We start from the raw sequence: 20,720 nt of genomic DNA on the forward strand, positions 1-20,720 counted from the left end.
TTTTAAAATCACATGCAAGCTTCACAAACAAATCATTTTAATTGGATGTCAGCAGGAGAAAAGCTAAAACTGTCACTCGAGCATACCAAGACGCATGATGTCACTCCTCAAGCCAACTTGGCCTTAAGGGTTTTGAGTCAGAAACAGAAGCCCCCACATTCCTCTCCAATCTTCCCCTGTTTCAATCATGGTCTATCCCCTCCCCACTACAAAACCCCAACTGTGTCCTTGTGATCCCGCTGTTACACAAAAGAACATTTGTCAGCCGAGTACAAGGTTTCCCATCTCTCTCCTATCGCATCCTAGAGCCTTAGAGGCTTTCTCTGTGAATGAAACCAACCAACTTCCTGTCCTGACTCATCACGAGCTTCCTGGTACCCAGTCCACACAATCCACACAATCCGCCATGGCCGTCACTGATGTCACTCGCTCTTTTGATTTTTCTATTTGCCTCTTTTTGCCGCTCATCTCAGCTCAATCTATAGGGCATTGTACTGGCAGCATTCTCTGAGCTAAGCTAATAGAGGGGCAATTTGCTGCGTTGCTGAACAATGGCCAGTGGTACTTCAATGTAGCACAAAAATTTGCCAACCCGCTTCCAAGTTTAAGTATTGGACCCGATTTATCTATTGCCTGAGGATGTACAATTACATTCACAGCTTAACAAAACACAGTATGAAAGTTGAAGAATAAATTCTAATACATTACAAAACTCTTTTACTTCATTATGTATATTCACATATTTTACATTCTTAATTATTTTTATTCACTTTTTTATATATAGTCTTGCTACCAGCTTTTCCTACAGGGCTCTAGGAGCACCACTTTAAATGAACATGCAAAACTACAAAACACGTTTGGATTGTTTTCCCATCTTACTTGTATTACTGATAAATCCTTTATTAATGAATAGACAATTTACATAAATAACAGTTTGCTTTTTTATTTTTTATTATAAGTCACAACCTCTTAACTACTTAGCGCTTAAGTTTGCTGGAAACATAGCTGAACTTACCAATGTTCTCACCTCACCTAATCAGAAATTTAGATAGTTTAAGGTGCATCAATGTGGCACTTTAATCTTGGCAATTTTCCAAAAGATAAAAAATCTAAATCTAAATTTCATCATTGTCAAGTCAATTTTACTCACATTTTGGTAGGATTTCTTGGTTTACAGAGGGAATGTGGTTTCTATTACCTGTGAATATAATTCAGTGAATCTTAATTTCGTACAGTAGGCATTTTATACTCTGCATAAACACTGGTAGACAAAGTCACATGTGTATACTTTCAGTGCATTTACCGTAAAGGTCAGAATACAGGGGCTGGTTTGACAACAGAGATACTGTATGTGAGCCAGCAAGCTAAAACAGAAACATCAGATGCTGTCTCTGGACCATCCGAGACCAAACTAACTGTCACATCTCTGTGTTCAAAACAGCAGCCTTAGTTGGAGACAGACACAGAGAGAACAAAGCAAAGTCTTGACAAGTAGAGCTGACTTAGTAACATCACTCGTGGAGCAACACACAAATTCATGCTCCCTCTCTTGCGTTTCACATGATATGCAATAATGACTTAAAAAAAAAAAACGAGGAGGGGGAATATTTTCAAGTCATACAGGTGTTCCTAGTAATGAAATTCAGTTGTATGGCCTCCAAAAATGGGTAAAATGAGACTGAATGGTTGCAGTCTGGAACCCTGTTCCTATCTAATAAAACTGTCTTCCTCTCCCTGTTCTCAATGTGCTTAAGTGAGGATATCCAAACCAAACAACACCATCAGCCACACTGCCAGCTGTACATAGCAGTGCTACTTAACGCGACATACCAGCAGTTGTGGAACTGCCCTCTACCTATCTGAGAGGCTACGTGTTAACAACGTCCTCCCTCTAAATGACTTCCTCTAATCAGCCGCACGTGTCGGATCAAAGTTCTGTACAACACAGAACCCCCGCTGGGAGCTCACTGATTGCTACCACCTCCAACCCAGTCACATGTAGGTCAATGAGCCCAATTAAAGCTGCACTATGTAAGTTTGCGTGTATGTTTGCGTTTGTATGCATGAGTGTAAGTGTACGGTTGAACCTACACAATCAAGCAGTTTGTGATCTATCACGTCCTGTGCGAAAAGGAACCAACCAATTAACATCTTGTTTGCTAACTCAGTCTGCTCTGTTTGTTTATCAGGTAAAAACAAACCAATTTAAAAGTCCTTGTTAGCATTTTGTTTAGATAGGTGTGGCCTACAGTTCAGCTGTTAGAGAAAACCTACTTAACCTCTAGCAGTGAGGTCCTCTCGTGGCTCTCCCTCTAATCATCTCCTGCTTCCTCTATGTTTGTCTCTCTGAAGCCCCCTGCCCTGCAGAATCCAATTTATTTTCCACACCTCCCCTCCCCTCTGCTTTACCCAAAACTGTTTGTATTGGAGCCCTAAATCAAGTGTTGGCAGTGAACTTGAAGCGGCACGGTTATGAAAATATTGCCCGTGAGAGATGGACCCCGCAAAGGAAATGAGCACAATGCTTCCCTGCCTGTTGGCTGTTTTGGGAGCCCTCACTTTTTATTTAACAACAAGCAGCCCCCTGTCTCTGCTTTGTCAGGATGTCAGTGACTGACTGTCGGTCAAGGCTCAGTGACTTGCAATGGTCCCATGTTATTTATAGCTCCCTCTGGCCTCAGAATTTCTGGGTTTAATGAATCTCCATTTGTTTTGGCAGGACAGAAGTTCTCTGTGTGTGTGTGTGTGTGTGTGTGTGTGTGTGTGTGTGTGTGTGTTCGTCTTCGTCTGTCAGGTGATGTGAGGAGGAGACAGAGTCTCCTCTCGAGTTCTCACTCTGCTTTCATACTTTAAACCTGGAGGATAATGAGGGTATCAAAGACCGATTAGGGTGCTTGGAAGAGGTTTAAGCTAACCGGAAGGCCTCCCAATAATGTCGGCCATGTTTGGTCATTGTGGCTCAGAGCTGCACATATTTCTTGTGAACCCATGGCAGTGTTATGGGAACAAGCTGTCCAAGATTCCTGCTGAGAAACAAGGGAGCGTGATGGTACTTGTATATCCTCCTGATTCCAGTTTAAAATGCCTTTGCTAGTTACTGTAGTCTGTCGGCTGTGAGAGCTATAGTTATGTCGCTGGTGGTCTGGTTTCCGCTAACTCTCTGCAACTGTCTTCTGTAATAAACAAAATAATACACACCAGCTCAATAGATCTCCCCAAGGCGCCTTGCATTGTGTTTTCTGTTCATGTGTCCTGATTGATTATTTAGGTCTGACACGGAAGCGCATGGAACGCCAAGCATGTTAATGCCAGAAAAGAGACAACGAAAGCGCCCCCCCTCCCCAAGCATGACAGCAGGTCATAAAAACACACATTCATCCTGGAGCCACACTTGCAGAAGTGGCACGTAGCCCAGTGCTCGGGTCGCAGGCGTGACTAAGAGGAAATGGCTTCTTTTGATTCTGAGGCTTCAATTAATCAAAGAGGGACACACACACACACATGCACTCACACACTCATACAGATACTCAGGATAAGGAAGAGCCAATGCTGGAAGTAGCAGTTTGTGGGGCGTTAAAAACACTGCTCACAGACTTGTTTTTCAAACTTGTTTGTTTTTAGTGTAGCATGATGACTAGCAGGAGTGGTTTCTCGGTTATGTGAATTTTCTGGATATTTTCTGGTGTGTTTTTTTTTTGTTTTCAGAGGTAACAGTGAGAACAACTTCCCCCACTCTAATTGAGTTTGTAGGGGCAGTTTCGCCCCAAACATTTGAAGAAAAGCATTCTGGCACGAGTGTGTTGTCCCAGCAGATTTATCAAACCGTGTGCCAGCTGTGATTTACGCTTGGGTGGAGAGGTTATGTTGCTGAGTTGTGCACTGCAGCTGCCTCCTGTGTCGCTCTTTGCCCCTCAGATTTTATGACACACTAAGTTTTTAGCTTCCTTTAGCTAATATATGTGCATATGTGCAATGTGACTTAAACATTGCACAGGTCATTAGCACTGCTGTCCCAGGTGGAGGTTGGGTTTTTGGAAGTCACAGGGCCTCTTTGTTTGGATAAGGAATTGCACAACAAAATAAGTAACTTCTCTTTCTCTTTGTTGCAGGTTCATGAAACCAGCACCCATGTTTCTTGATCGGAATTTCAAACGTCTTGCAAAAGTCAGCAATTACTTACCTCCATTTGGATTCAAAACACAAGGTAAGAAGAGTTCATTCTATTTGTCATCTTACACAGTGACATCTACTATGTTCTTTATTAATGTGCTCGAGGACGCTGTCCACAAAACAATTAATACTAGTAACACTGATCTGTTGTGTTAAAGCCAACATTGAGCCTGTGTTGTTAGTGCTGCTGTTTCTACAACGTTTAGATGCTGTGTGGGAGCTTGACCGCACGTACATGTTACAGTATTTTGTGCCTGCAGTACCTGGCATCTCAGATTAAGGAACCATCTGATTTAGCTGGTACCAAACTCAGATTTGTCTGTTTTCACTCTTGTACAGATGATTTACAGTTCTGCTTTAACTTGCCAACATTACACTTGGGTCAGAAGGTGATGGGTGAAAAGTGAGAGCGACCAGCCGTCTACCCTTATCATCAGACACCAGTTGGCTTTTCATACTGTACCTTAATGTGGCATCACTGATGCAACATGTGAGACAAACTGCCAACGTTTCTGAAGAGACAAGTCATTCTACAACCTGATATTCTGACAATTATTTTCAGTTTTAAATTGCTGAAAAGAATCATGGATGTGGGCAGTGGTTCAGAGATTTTTTGTCCAAATATCTGCTTTTTTTAAACTCACCAAGGTTTCGCTCTGACGGTTCAGCTGTGGAGAATGCCAGTGTTCTGCCACTTTGCACTTCTCATCATTTGTCATTGTTGCAAGGCTGGTGTTTTTGGCAGAATATATATTCTGCCTCAGGTTTGTTTAGGCGAGTTGAGACAACGTGATACAGGTAATCCATCACAGTGTCCGTTTACGGTACGTCACCTTTAGTCTTTGCTAAAGTTATGCTATTATTATATAGTTATGCAAGCATAAAATGTTTTTTGAAGACCACTGAGATTGGTGTATTCATGGACAGTCCAACACTAGGATTTCAGGAGCAGTTGCTGAACAGCCGCTTTTTTTTAATCCAATAAATGACTTAATCTCTATCTGACATCATCCATGCTTGGTTATTGTTTGACTTCTGGGTATGGCTGGGTTCCAATAATTTTTTCAATTTTGGATCTTGTCGCTAGCTGGCAAAATACCCAGATTCTTAAAGCTTTGATGCTAACGAAACTCTTATCAGATTTTCTAACTCTCTTTACTCTTTTTATTATCAAAGAGAAATTGAAAACATAAAGGCAACATGCTTGCAGTTCTTAGCAACTAGATGAGATGAACTAATGAACAACTGAATTATTTAAATAACACGATGGGCTGTTCAGTGGTTGAAATGCTGTCTGTAGCTGGTGTGTTTATTCAACAGAGTGGGGACTTTACTCTAAAGAAATGATCTACCTGATTGCCTCACGTCAATTTAAGAATCTCCCAGTTAAAATTTGCTTTGATTTAATATTATAACATTATTTTAATCTGATCTAACATTACATTTTAATGTTTTCAGTAGGTACAGTATTTGGTTCCAATTCTGTTCAGACGAATGTCCAATTCATGAAAAATATGTGCTGTAGTCTGTTATTTGCTCAGCACTACGTCTCATGTTTGGTTGCTCCTATTGGTTGTAGCTTATCCAATAACGTCCGAAGCAATTTTGATCTACGTCCAGCCTTAGATAAGGTCTGTGGTTAGTACAAGCTGAAGAGACTTTCACGTTTTGCTCTACAACATAAAATGCTTAAATAAATACCTCACTCATTAAATTTTAAGCTATTATGCGTCTTAAAAAAGGGGGTTGCTAACAACTGGCTAAATGAGACTACAGAGCATCATTACATGACAGCGTCAAACACAGCTTTATAGCCTCGTAGCGATGGCAACGCAACCGTAGTGTAGTTTGTTTTAGCCTAGCTTTGGCTTTTTATCTCTGGTAATTACGTTTAGGCTTAAAAAATCCTGAAAGTGGTGTTCATTTGTGAAGATTTACTTGCTGAACAAAATGTTTAGGTATCATAAATGTTTGTTCACCACAGAGCTTATTTTCTGCAATGATCCAAAATCCAATGGGAAAATCCCAAAGGCTTTTTGATGACGGAACAAGGCAAAGAAAAATGTCATCCCAGGGGCACTCTGTTTGCATTTGCAGTTAGGTCTGGTGATGTGAGGTCATTGCACCCAATCCCTATTTCTGGGTATTATTTTCAGACATCATGTCTCATTTAAGACATGCTTTTTGACGGTTCATATCACTATCGGAGCGCTGTTGAACAAACTACCAAAACAAGTTTGGAGCTAGAGATTATTTCAGCAAGGAGGATTTGCGAGTGGATTTGTTGAATCCAAATAATCTTTTATTTTCACTTTTAACAATGGGGCTCAAAGGAAAGTCTGTGTGTTTCATTTTGGCAAAATGCCATGAAAATAATCTGCTATATAACGGACAAAATAGATTTTTTCTCCGGGCCAGTTTTGAGCCTTGAACAAGACTTTTTTTTTTTTTAAAAAAAGTTCATCTTCATCTTTATAACACCATGCCCATAGATAGGAATATATGAATATTTGCAGTCATTTTGTTTACACCGTAGGCTTCTGTTTGTCATAATAACAAAATCTCATCAGTGATTTTCACTTGTTTGCAAGATGTATTCTGTCTTGGGACCAGGGAACTCGCAGTGTCTCCCAACACTCCAACTTTAATGTTTCCATACTCAGTGCTTGTGCTTGTTCCCTGACCTTAACACACTCCAGCACTTCAGATATCAAACCAGTGTACAATGCCATGGGAACTGAAGAGATAACATTAAGCTGGCTTCAGTGACATGCTCTGTCACATTTTCCAATACTTAGAAGCCGAAGGTACAGTGAATGTTACCTTTGTGCTCTGGCAAGTTCCTCCGCTGTCATATGAACACACACACAGGCACACACACTGTCTGAGTCGCTATCAAAAGAGCACTCCCTGTGTGAGTGTTACACCTGGTTTCTGTTTTCTCCACGGACTGCGATGGCAGCGGGGTTTCCCTTTTAGCGGTACTCATGTGGAGAGATGATACGTGTGGATCTTGAATAGAACGCCACAAAGGATTCCAAATTGAGAACATGGAGTGGAGGTGGTGGGCGAGAGGTTTATTTTTACTTTTTATTTTGCCGAGAGGTATCTCTGGCACACATCGACAACAGCAGAGAACAGTAAAGCTGTGTTGATTCGGTCTCAGAGGAACAAAAAACATACTTGTCAGCACGGCAGGATGCCAGTCAGCCACTGAACGGTCAATTTAAGTATCATGCTATATTTTGCATCAGTTGTTAAACAGTATTCTCGCTGTATATAAAAAAAAAATGTTCTTGCTTATATCTTTCTTCAATCAACTTTATAAAGTTGTTATCATGATGTTGTCCACAGTCAGAGTCTTATACAAGAGGTATTTTTCAAAAGTCACTCAATTTGACAGATTTGCAGAAAATCAGCATTTGCACATTCCTTTTAAAATGTGTTTGACAGCCCTGTAAAATGGTTGGCTGAAGGGATTTGGCTAACTGAAAGAGGCCTTTATACAGTATTTCCTATTAGCAGTTGTCGATGACAGACATTGACATTAACTCAGCAAAACTGATTGACTCTCGTTCTGAATGTAATTGCATGAACATAACTAGAGTATGATGTTTACACAAGCTCTGTCACATGATCACACTGTTGGTGTGACAGGTAATTCACTGTATTATCTTCTTTGTAACATGAGCTAAAAGCAGGTGCACAAGTGTATGACCACATTGTGCCAAAGATTAGAATTTTCAGTCTTCAACTTGGTCCCCTGAGCTGTATTTTAGAATTGTTCAATTATGAAGATCCTTGATAAATTGGTCATCATATCACAATCAAATTATCATTTTTTTGATCAGTCAGTTCAGTTGATGCTGATTCAAAACCCAGCTAAAATGCAGGCCCATAAAATACCACTCTCTGATCACATGATTCTTTTGTATTGTTTAGGCTGCACTCTTTCCAACAATGTGTCTGTGTTTATGTGTTACGTGATGCTTCCGACCATCGTCTATGTTGCCAGTAAAGATTTTTGTCGAGAATTCCATGTTGGACCAATGTCTGACCAGACAGCCATTCGTCTTCGGCTCCCACCACGAGACATACTTGGCTGAAATGTTTACCCCGAATACTTATAACAATTAGCTTCCATGTCATCCTCGGGAAGAGAGTCCTGCCCATTGTGATTTTTCACTTTTCACCCACTAGGACCCAGGTGTGGTCCTCAGCCTTGTGTTTATGCTGCCTGGGGTGATGCTTGACGCCAGACATCGACACCACATCCAAACAATGGGCTGTTGCTCTGCTCGCCTCTCCTCAGCAGGTTAATCATTAGGATCGTTAGCCAGGGTGAATGAGGCTGTAATACATCTTACAAAGTGCTCTGAGGCCCCAGTCTAAACTCTCTTCTTCTCACTCTCCCTTCACTCTTGCTTTTGTTGTTTCTCTTGGCCCCCATTTGCAGACTATGTGCTATATGCTGATTATATGAGGTCGAGTAGGGAGGGCAATGAAAATCCCTCATTTTTTTATCAATGACTATGTTAACATGCATAAAACATCACATTTTTTTGGCCTTATTCCAAAAATGACAATTCTCCTATTAAATTATTTACATGATTGATGAAAATTAATATTTGACCAATTTTCTCATCTATATGCAGCCTCAAAGAACCTCAAAATGCAAAAAAGTGGAGCAAATTTTTTTTTCAAAGTGGCAAACCATGTTAACACAGCCTCCCATTTTCATTCTTTCAATCGCCATCTGGAAACAGTCGGCGTTGTGATATGTGTGCATATCCAAAAATCTGTTGATATCCAACTTGTCTTTCATAAACTTTAAAGTAAAATGTGGGGTTTTCTTGAAGTGCCTCAGCCTTGCACACTGTTGGTGAGATGGGTGGTGTACAATACAAACAGCCGATCGTAAACAGACAAGTTGCTGAAACCCCAATTGAAACACATATTTTGGATGAGCCATAGACATGTACAAAGAATGCTACTTAAACAGGAATAATGGCACATCTCACATTTTAATGCTAGTTTATGTCACCTTTATATACAAAAATGGATACATCAATTTAAAATGTATGAATCACTGGCATCAATACTTCCTTTATGTCGGCATGTGTAGATCCACAAGGTGGCACTAGAGGGCAGTCAAAAATTTCTGACAACAGAAAACGATTCGATCCGTTCTGTCATTCTTTAAATATATCGTCTTAGTTTCCTATGATTGTGTCTCGCTTAAACTAAGCTTCACTGCCCCCACGATTTACGATGGTACTCTTTCATTTCGTCTCGTCCATAAGCTTTCAGAAAACATGCATAAATGCGGACAATGTAAAGGTAAGAATACACACAAAAGACTCCGTCTGTTTCTGTATCTAATGTTGAACATAAATGAATATTAGTTTGCATTTAGCTTCCAAGTAAGAGAAAGCTGATTAACTGCCATCATTATATCCAAGTAGTCTAGTTGTGGCGCATCTGTATTGCTATAAATGTAACAGAGATCGAAGATAGTAACAACTGTAATGGAATCTGTCACATTCCGGATATAATGGTAATAAATTTAAGTATGAGTGGTCTAAAAATGGTCAGGAGAAGAGAGAAATATATGTAACATCTAATGCTGGAAGCGTGACTCCAGCAGAATGCCCCGTAGAACATGGCAGGAATGTGTGCTATGGCTAAACATCCCCATTTCTCACCCTGCGATCAGAGGGGGTGCTGGCCACGCAGGGAGACGAGCTCAACATCGCCCACTTAACCAGGAGAATGTGCTTGTTTGAAAACAGCATTCCTCTCTGAGTGCTTTTATGGGAGGGTTTCTACATACACACGCATACCACACCGGACGCTGTATGTCTGTTTCTTCCAGTTTCACTCCTCTCAAGAACACAACAGCTTTTTTCCCTCCGAAATCCCATCACCACTCTCTCTGAGGGCTGATTGGTCACTCCTTATCTGTGACTGAATAAACGGAGAGAGGTGTTCTCTCCTCCAACTGTCTGAAGACCACCTAGATTGTTATATCTCTCGTGGTATCTTAAAGTCTTTGGCAGTTTATCAATAAAGGAGCAGTTCCCTCAGTTTTGGCTTTTCATGTGTTTGGTTTTCATTACTAGAGAACATCACCTCATCTGTGACGTTAAGGTGATGCGCTGCTTCATAAAGGGTGCTTACGGTGACTGACCTTGGCGATAGTGCTCCATTTTTGAGTTTCAAATAATGAATTTGACTAGTTGTGTTTATCCAGTGTCCTATTTATTGCCAAGAAAGCCATTATCCACTAATTTATTTTATACACAAACTGCTGCAATAAAATTACCTTTTACGGTTATTTTATTACTTATGTAAGAAATGCAGTTTAGGTGGCAACTTAATATTATCTTAACTGTCCTCTCATGGTGTTTTCTTTTTCCTTGCAGAGAGAATCATAGACACCATTTTAACTACCACGAAAAATTACGGACTTGGAGAGGAGCTGGACAGGTAATTATTGCTACTCACCCACATCAAAAAGAGGTCCTGTTTCTTTCTATCCATTATTCTCCAAAGAGAAAATTCACCAACTTTCACGTGGATTAAGTGAACTTTTATGTGAATCCATGTTGATGCTGAATGTAATCAAATAAAGCAATAACTTCTTATCATCGCTTACTTTTATTGACAGAGAAAACTGAGCTGTCCTTCTCCTGGAGCGGTGCTGGCAAAACTTACATATACCAGGATGCATTTCCTGCAAACATACTAGTCTATAACAATTACTTTGTTGGCCAATTCATAATGTTGCCAAGACTTTCAAGTTGTGCCTATACTTCTGTAGTCTGAACCAGAGTGAACAAGATGGCAACATTCTTTTGTTATTTTTTCTTCTTTACAGCAGCAAACTGGTGCTCTACTTCATTTTTTTTTTTACCGTTCACAATAAAAGTCCAACTTGAATTACTCAGAAAATGAGGCAACTCAACAAAATAGCTTACAGGAGCATTGGATGACAGAAATACTCACTTAATTGTCACCTGTCCTCTTGGTCCTGCTGGTTTTGGTTGTCTTTTCCAGTTTATCTTTGGGATCTTAAAGAAGGGCACTCCTCTGTCCAAAAGAGGTAAAACTTTCATGCATAGGAACACAGACAGACAGGTGGTTCTCTCAGGGCTCTTTTGGCATTTATGACAGCATCCAACAAAAACTGCCCACTCTGAAGGTCATTGCAACAGAATGATTCAGCCTCTGTTGACATCAGAGCTCAATCTAAGCAGAGTCATCACCAGTCAGTGCTTGCTCTCAGCAGCTCAGGTTCTGGAGTGTCTCCATTGGCCATATCCTGTGCACGAATAGCACAGCTTCAGCTTCTCTCTGCTGCATTTCTTGGCGTGTATACTCTGCCACGAATAATATGGCTAAAACCTGAGTCAGCCAAATTCCTGTAAAATGTATCTTCGTCTATAACATTCTCTGCACTCATATTTTACGAAGCTATTTCCGCTGCTGGAAGCATAGCTAGTTTGTAATACAAACAAGGAAGTTCTGTTTCTGAGGGACCCTGGCTACTTAGAGTCAAAATCCAACCTGTAGTTCTCCCTGCATCCAACTATGATAGTGTCGATTCAAATGATGCCGCTGGATGCAGGTGGAACAAAGCATTTTGTATCTGCGAACCCAGTTTTCTCTGTCAATGTAGCACGCACTGAGAAATTTATTGAGTTGCCATCAACAGTGATGGGACATCAACAGAAATATTGGCAAATTTTCCCTTTGATGTAACAAACTGTCCCTCCTGTCCTGCAGTCTCAGCTGTAAAAGATGCATCATTGTGGGCAACGGTGGAATCCTGTTTAACAAGTCTCTGGGCTCCCGTATAGATGACTATGATGTTGTAGTGAGGTAAGATGACATCATGGTAACTTCAATGAATATGAGTATCGATGTCTGAACAGTTTGCCCATAAAACAATAGCATTGTGAATAAGATGGGTCAAAACAATACAAACAGGATGTAAAGATTGCCATTTGTGATATTAAATATATCCTTAATTAGAGAAAACCTTACTGAAGTGAGGTTGATACATAAATAACAAACTTCCCAGCTACTTAACTTCTGTGCCATGGGCTTTTCTTAACCCAGATTCCTCTCTGTAAGACTGTTTTTTGTGCTGGCAGGTTGAATGAAGCCCCAGTAAGTGGTTACACCAGAGACGTGGGGACCAAAACCACCATTAGGATTACCTATCCAGAGGGAGCCATCCAGAAGCCTGAAAACTATGAAAAAGACTCGCTTTTTGTTTTTTCTGCGTTCAAACCACTGGATTTCAAGTGGCTCAGGCAGATGGTCTTCAAGGAGAAACTGGTAAGGATATTTGTTTTCAAATGCCAAGTAATGAAAGTAAACATATTGAACATTTAAAACGCATGCACACAACCCTGCAAGGTAAGAAAAGTTACTCACAGCTACTAAATGAGCAGAGGTGTTTCACGCGTTTCATTAGAATTGTTTCACATTATTGCTGTTTGACCTGCATCCACTGAATTACACTGCAGAGGATTCTGCTTCTGTGTGTGAATGTCTCTGAATATCTGAGTTATGTGCCTTGTGTTAGCAGAACATAGCCATCTAACCTGTGATCACATTCTGTACATTCCTTCCTGTGGAAGTGTAAGCCGTTTTTGTGAAGGGGTTAAGAGGACAGCGTGGATCTCTATATAATGGGGATGTTTTAGATCATTTGAATGCTTAATGTGAAATGGACAGTTGAGAAAAACCAATAACTAGCACACTCCAACTGAGTTAATTTTTGGCATGATACTTTGCCAAATTGTGTTGTTTCCCTCTGAACCTGGTGTCTCACTTGTTTAGATGTTACCGTGCTCATAATTAGAATTAATTTACCTTTTTACAAATCTTTTCAGTGTCCTTTGAAACCTCACGGTCGCCAGAGTTAAATGACAGAATGTGAATTGGCCTCTTAATCACAACGGTCAGACTGAAAAACTGAGCTGGCTTTCCCTTATCTCTTTAAGTACGTGAGGCAGTCATATTTAATGGCCCCCTTGTCCTTTCTTTATATCCATTGTCAAAAAAAGGCTCTCATGAGCACTTTCATTTTGTTCTTGTTGAACAATCTCTAGTATCTCCTTGAAATAATTTTGAGTCCAGACAACTACAGGACAAGGGGGTACTTAGTGGCAGCTCTCCGTAGAGTCATTAAAAACAAAAATTATCTTTTAAAGGACAATCCCAATGTTTCGAAACAATGGTCAACTAGAAATTGTTTTCCCTTACATCGCTGACTATTGCTGACTTAAAGATTCGTTTAAAAAAAAGTATTATTATTTTGATTTCATATAGTACTCTGGCATTACTAAAATCAAAATCTTTTTCCCAGCACTTTTTAGTTTATTTGTTGTTTTTTTTACACCAAATTTTTCTAAATCAAGCAAAAAATAACACGTTAAGCTAAAGATTTAAGCTCATCTATCACTGTGAGCCTATCCACAAATATAAAACTTTTTTTCCCACAGCTGTTTCAAATTCTGTGAATTTCGCATACCAGTAAAAAATAAGCTCACAAATGAAATTGCATTTTTTTGCTTTCTCAATCAATGGATTTTCTTTACCATCAATATCATAATTCCCTTCATACTGTCACACAGCAATATGTTGATTTCGCAAAATTATTTCTTCTATGTCAAATGAAATTAAGATCATGAAGACCACAAACATTTAAGTGATAATCTGGGGAAATGTTGCAGAAGAACTTGCTGGTGATGCTGAGTAGCAGCCACCAAAAGAGGGGTAAACATACTTTGGTGTCAAGGTGATGTATAACCAGTCATTAGCTGACGTTATACTGTAGGGCTTTTTACACGTCACGACATTACATGTAGGTGTTGAAATGTGTACTATAAAACCTGACCATACAGGTTAAGCAACAGCTTAACAATTATTATTATAGTAGTTCTACCAGCAATGGAAGCATATGAGCTCACAGTCTGTTCATGAGAAGTCCCTGGAGCCCCAGTATTACAAGATGCTCATTTTCTGAAAAGCCATGTATCACAAACACATACATACAGCAGACAAACTCAAACTTTTTTAGGCCCGTACTAGTTTTAATCAGTAAAGCACATTACAATAACCAGGTGCCACCCACGGGAAATGCAACTACACTGTGTCTTTTAAATACAGTATTGCAAGGCCATCTTCATTGTGTAGAGATAACTTGAACAACAATAAAGTGATGAATGCGTTATGTAAAAAATTTAATTTTCAGTGGAATATGCTTAATGTGGATTTCATTGTCCGCCTTGGCTGTGAAAAGACTGCATTTTATTGTAAAATAACACTAAAAGGTTTGAAATCACAAATGAAGTTGATTATGAAAGCTACTGTACTTAAGTCAAAGCCAAAGGGCTAAACCATTATACAGCACCTGTACATTCCTTAAAGGTTGTACCCAGGCAGAAAAGCTAAACGACCCCTGTATAATCTGGCAACCCAGAATTGGGGAAACCTGCTCTATTTTCTATCACAGCTGTGTGACTTTGAGGAAGCAGCTGCCAGCTGTTTTTTTTTTAACAAGGTGACATTTTTCATAATGGTATGATTGAGGGATGGGTTAAAAAAAAAAATAAAGAGGAGAGGACAATGCCATTATAATAGGGGATGGAAAGGTCATACAATGTCAAGCTGAAACGAAGTAATCGTGTGAAGTTGGATTAAAGGTTGAGAAAATAGAGGAGCGCTAGATGGAAAGGATAAAGTGAACTAGGGTAAAGGGATAATAGCTGGGGAAAAGAAAATGAGCAGTGGAAGGTAACAGTAAAGTAAAATGGAGGAAAATAGCTTGGCTGGCTGATGGCCCCTTCAGCCTTTGATAGGGCCCAGATTTTTCTGGTGTGTCAGAAGGAGAGGACAGTGGAAATGGCTGCCCAGGATAATTGATCTGGCCCCTGGCGTCCGACTCAGCCCCCTTTGATCTGCTGAGGAAGGAAGAATGTTTCTCATGGGTTAAAAATCAGGGAACAAAAAAATCAGTGTTGTTTGGTTGGAGCCTTGATGATGATATGGAAGAAGAGAAATGACAGATGTGCAAAGACCCATGTTTGACCCATAGATAGTCTTTTCCTGATACAGCAACAATAGTTGATTTTCTACCATAAAAATACATCATCCTATGTATGTGTTCTGTGCAATTTACTCGACATAAGTGATCGCACAACCATTTTTTAGTCTAGTAAGAGTCCAGGCTCCAAGAATTGCAGTGTTGCTCAGTCAGTCGGTGTAAACTACTTGAGGCCTGTTGGGTGTTATGGGCTGTGCTTTACTTTTTAGTCTCCGTTATTGTGCCATTAGATTCTTGTTAGAGTACATGTTTATGTTTTTGTGTCCTAGAGGGTAGGGAACTGCTTAATGCCCCCGTTTTTGTTAGAGTTATATATGCTCATTACTGTTGCAAATTTAGCTGATTTTAAATGCTCTCTTTGAGGAGTGATCACAATGGTACATTATATTGGGGCGTCCAGTAGCTCACTTGGTAGAGTGGACTTCTCGTGTATCAAGGCTATGTCCTTGCTGCAGCGGCCACAGGTTTGATTCCAACCTTTGGCCCTTTGCTGTACATCTTCCCTGCTCTCTTCCCCTTTCACACTATACCTGTTCTGTCTGATAAAGGTTTTAGCATAAAAGCAGAGACAAATACTGAAGACCTTTACTAAAGGGACAGTTCACCTTAAAATGAAATCACATATTTATTGTCTTACCTGTAGTTCTTTTTATCAATCTAGATTGTTTTGGTGTGAGTCTCCGAGTGTGTTGGTGGCTGTAGAGATGTTTGCCTTCTCTCCAATGTAATGGAGAGAATGGCACTCTGCCTGTAGTGCTCAACGCGTCAAAAAATTACATACAAAATGTCTAAATCATGACCCAGTTTCTCAAGATAATACACAGACCTTGTTGTGAGCATTTTCATGTAATAACTGTGTTCTTTCTACTGAACCACACCTGTCAACCGAATCACTACGCGGATGGAAGTGTGCGTTTACTGTTGGCTGACCTAGTGGCACTGCGCTAGCTAATGTACAGCTCAGCCGAGGAGGATGCCATTTATGTTTATGTCTCGCACTATCACAAGCGCAAGCCTCTCGTAACAGGCAACTTGGTTTGAGACAGTGATATGACACACTTTGGAATATACTGCAGGAATATTCCCCATGTCGCAGCAAACGTCCCTCCCTTTGATTCATACCCATTTAGTCCATCCCAGCGGGAGACATAATGTAGCTTAGGACAGCTGTTCTTTGGGAGCTTTTACATCTCTTGGTCCAGCATGGGATTTCTTTGTGAAACCTGCACACTCACAGCTGCAAGGGATGCAAAACCTTTTCACTCTCCTTCTGCGGTTATGAAAGCGAGTGTATTTTCTTCCACTTTAAAAGGTTAGTGGGTGGTACAGGGTTGTTGTGCAGCCGCAAGTGACTCATCCAGCCGGTTGTGAGAGTGCTCTGCTATCCTGCGCTATTGTGGCTTTTCAAACGCCTCCAGCGCAGTCTTGGATGCCTGAACAGAATACAAATTAGCGAGGCAATTTCCCAAACTGTTATTTAGTGTTTTGTACACTCTCACAAACACACACTCAAAAAACACCCACTCTCTCACACACACACACACACACACAAGTCAAAGATTTGCAAACTTGACCTCGATCCTGGTCAGATCTTAGCCTTGCAGATGCAGCTGTCTACCTGAATGCATCTTACATTTTTGATCAGTGAAGCCCTCCACTCCATACACAATTACACTACTGCACCATCATAAGGCTTCCGTCTTCCTTAATCCCTCATCACTGCCGGTCTGCGTGATTACAGCTCAACTTTGTCGCTCTGCTGTAAAGTCCGACCCCACATACACAGCCATCTGGTTGATTGCCCAGTTACACACTGTTTACAAATGTGCTCAAACACGATTTCCACAATTGTCGTTATTCTCTTTTTTTTTCCCCCCATTTGTCTAGATTTCAATTTTGCCCTCATGCACAGCGCGCGCTCACGCTTCATACACACACAGCCGCAGTTGTTTGTATATGCGTGGATATTTTCAAACAGAGCCAGTGAAGGATATACAGCCGGTGGTAAACACGGGGCTCGAAGGTGGAGTGCCGGTGTTCTATCTCTGCTGTTTGTTTACAGGAGCTCTCCCTGCTCTCCACAGGCCAGAGAGATAAATGATGGATGGAGACAATTTCAGGAAGAGAGTACTTCTCCTTTAATAGAAATACAGCCAGGGGGTTCTCACTCAGAAGTATCAAAATATTGTATCAAAGCCAATATTTTAAAAACATTGCACATATCTGAGGCAATGCCAGAAGTTGTGCAAGGAATTACCAAAATAGCCAGTTGCTTCACATCACAGGCAAATTCCCAAATAATCTCCTTTCTGCTAGAATATTGTTTTGAAGCATTTCCTATTGTTAATCTCTGTGTAACAGCCAGGCCTTTTTCAGTTTATAGACGAGTCATTTCAGCCCAAAAAGTTTATTGTAACTCTATCACTGAGGATGCTCAAAGGGACAGAAATAACAGCTATATGGCTCGTTTTTAAGCCCAAACATCTGCGCAGAAGCCCCAAGTAGCAAACATACATGCATTCATAAACATTTACATACTTGTAAACATGGATTTTGAACATGAACCAAGTGACTAACATAGGGTCCGGATGTCACTGATTACCATGAGTGTTGTGTTTCAAAAATGAGTCACCTACCCACCCTGCAATGATTAACACTCAGACCTGTACTCTGGTTTCCTTTAGTGGTGTGTTCTGATGCAATGAATGTTGGGTAATTAAGTATCAGTGCAAGATTAAGGTAGAGTCGGGCAATATGTTGAATATTTTTGATGTATAGGTGCTTGTTCCATGTGGGATGTAGGAATTGACTATTCAAATATAAACTGTCACGTTCTTTTTATATCACAGGCACAAATATGATGCGTCACACACACAAAAACCATCCATTCAGATGAATCACTCCTGGGTGAAAGTGTGTGAGGCAAGGCCAGTATATCTGCAGGTCTCCAGACCTTGACCATTGAGTTGCTTTTTGCAACCATGGACCACCAGTGCTACTTGCAAACACTATAAATGTATGAACTGGAGAGATATTAGTTTGTTTCCCACTCACAGTGAATGAACCATCTCCTTTAATAGTCGTGCTGTAACGGTTTAACTGTCTAACAGCTAACTGCTAACCAAAAGCTTCAAGTTTACAGTAAACACATCAACACTTCTGCCCAAGATGAGGTGGGTGCTTCAGAATAAAACACCAAGGATTCCATTGTGATTTATGTTATGATACTTAATTGTAACAGTACTTTATGTAACTTTTTTATAGCAGTGCTTTATTTATCCCAACTATAACAGCACTTTAACTTTATTGTAATAGTACTTTACTTAACTTTATTATAACTAAAAGAATACTTTATTTATCTTTATTATAACAGTGTTTATTAATCCAAACTATAACGGCATTTTATTTTACTTATTACAGGACCATGTTTACCTTTTATTAAAGCAGCACTTTATTTATCTTTATTATAACAGTGCCTTATTTTACTTAATCATAACAGTATTTTATTTACCTTTTATCATAACATTACTTTAATAAACTAATAACAGTTTTTCTTTTAACTTTATTGTAACAGTACTTCAGTTAACTTCATTTTAACAGTAGTTTATTTAGTAGTTCAGTATTTTAGTAGTCTGCAGTAGTTTAGAGGAGTTTTCAAATCAGTGGGATATATTGTGTGCATCCCTATATAGCCTAAAAAATTTTAAAAAAAAAAAAGTTTTTTAAAGGTCAAATAGTCCAGCCCTAGTTTAAAGATAACTTTGACTCTTCAGAAAAGTTCACTAGAGGGATTAATTAGTTTTTTAGTCAGATACCAGCAGGCCCTGCCAGTGAGCCCATGTTGCCCAAACAAGTCAGGGTCACAATGCTGTCAAGTGTTGGCACTGTTTTTACGTTTGCCGTCATGGGAGTGTGAAGACAAGGGTTTCACACACTGGATAACCTAAGAGAGGCCAGGAAAAGAGAAACCACCATGACCCCAATGAGGGCAGAGGTATTGGTATGTGTTGAGAAAAGTAAAGGCAAATTGGTGATTGCCTCAGATTCCTGGCTAACGTAAGGCAATAAAATTACCAGAACTGTTCAAAATTTTACCTCTAGGATTTTAGAAACAGTAATTCCCCACTGGGCATCCTAGCATTTACCAGCTGCTTTGGAAAATCTCTCTCCTTTTCAAACATTCTTTCTGAAATGGTTCCTCTTCAGTGGAGCACTTATGCGGTGAGACACTGCAACTTGTAAACTCAAAGGTCTAACATGTACACAGTGCTAATGACCTCCAGAGCAGCCTTAATTGTGATCGTTAGCAGTTCGGGGGCTGCCGTTTTCATTTCTAAATTGCTCTAAGTCTACTTTCCGGAATCCAGTCCACCTCGTTTGAGTCGTCCTCTCCATAAACATCAAACACAACCACATCCTCATACACTGCCAGATAGAGCCAAATTGTCTGATGGCTGTCTGTCAAAGAAGGACAGACATCTGTGTCATCATTACAGAGGTATTATGAGATTATTCTGGATAACACAAGAATACGTCAAAACTTTCAAATCAGACATATATTCCGTCTGATGACAAGATTGTGGTTGGCTTTACTACTTGTGGCTGACAGAAAGCTGAGGTTTGTTTGTGTTTGTTTACACTGAAGGGCTTTAGAGCTACCTGTAGTAACCCGGCAGATGTGAAACTTTTTGTTCTCTCCTCTCATGTTACAGTTCTGTTCAGCGCTCAACATTTCTACACTTTTCACTCCGTCCCGCAGGAACTCTTAACCAGGCTATCTGCCTTATTCAGATTGTAGAAACATTTTAGTTTGAAGGTGAGTTAAATTTCACTGGCCACACTGAAACCAAACCACGCTGAAAACCATAAACGCAAGGCTGGATAAGTCCAGGCTCTAAACCAAGCTGTTTCTTATTTAGGCTTTCACATTTATGACGTTAAGTGCAACTGTGTAAATTTTTAGTTTTTCTGCAACTGGAAAAGGATGTATGTCGTCATGTTCATGCCAAGTCTTATTTAAGTCTTCAACACCTCTAGCCTGTAGTAACTTTTTTAGTATTTTTGTACATGACCATAATTGTGCCTAGATGTTTTAAAATAAAGGAAATATAAGGTAGTTATTTTTACATTTTCAGAATGCTGATCAGTTTCCATTTTAGTGCTCATTAACCTATTTTTCTTCACCTTCTGTCATCCACATCTCTTTTTCCATCTGTTTGATCCCTCACTTGTCGTGGCTTACGGTGGGTCCTCTCCTCACCCTCTGACATTGTCTTGCTCTAATCCTGAGCTTTAAGGTCCTTTGGTATAGCAGTGATTTTCCTACAGCTGTGAAATTACAAGACAAATACACTTAGCCTTTGCAAAGCTTCCGTTGTAACTGACAACACAGACATAGAGAAACTGAGTGCTTTTATGGTATTAGTCT

General features: G+C 40.0%; 1 protein-coding gene across 8 annotated transcripts in view; it reads left to right on the top strand.

Moving 5' to 3' along the window:
• Positions 1-20,720, top strand: part of st3gal3b (ST3 beta-galactoside alpha-2,3-sialyltransferase 3b) — a 77,230-nt gene that overhangs the window by 38,736 nt on the left and 17,774 nt on the right. For all 8 annotated transcript variants that reach the window (XM_042497151.1, XM_042497148.1, XM_042497147.1 and 5 more), the window contains 4 exons: positions 4,110-4,204; positions 10,596-10,659; positions 11,959-12,054; positions 12,330-12,516. In XM_042497151.1, the coding sequence (XP_042353085.1) occupies positions 4,110-4,204; positions 10,596-10,659; positions 11,959-12,054; positions 12,330-12,516 (442 nt within the window). The remainder of the gene's footprint in view (positions 1-4,109; positions 4,205-10,595; positions 10,660-11,958; positions 12,055-12,329; positions 12,517-20,720) is intronic.

The sequence above is a fragment of the Plectropomus leopardus genome, chromosome 12, assembly GCF_008729295.1.
Source record: "Plectropomus leopardus isolate mb chromosome 12, YSFRI_Pleo_2.0, whole genome shotgun sequence".
Classification (NCBI taxonomy): Eukaryota; Metazoa; Chordata; class Actinopteri; order Perciformes; family Serranidae; genus Plectropomus; species Plectropomus leopardus.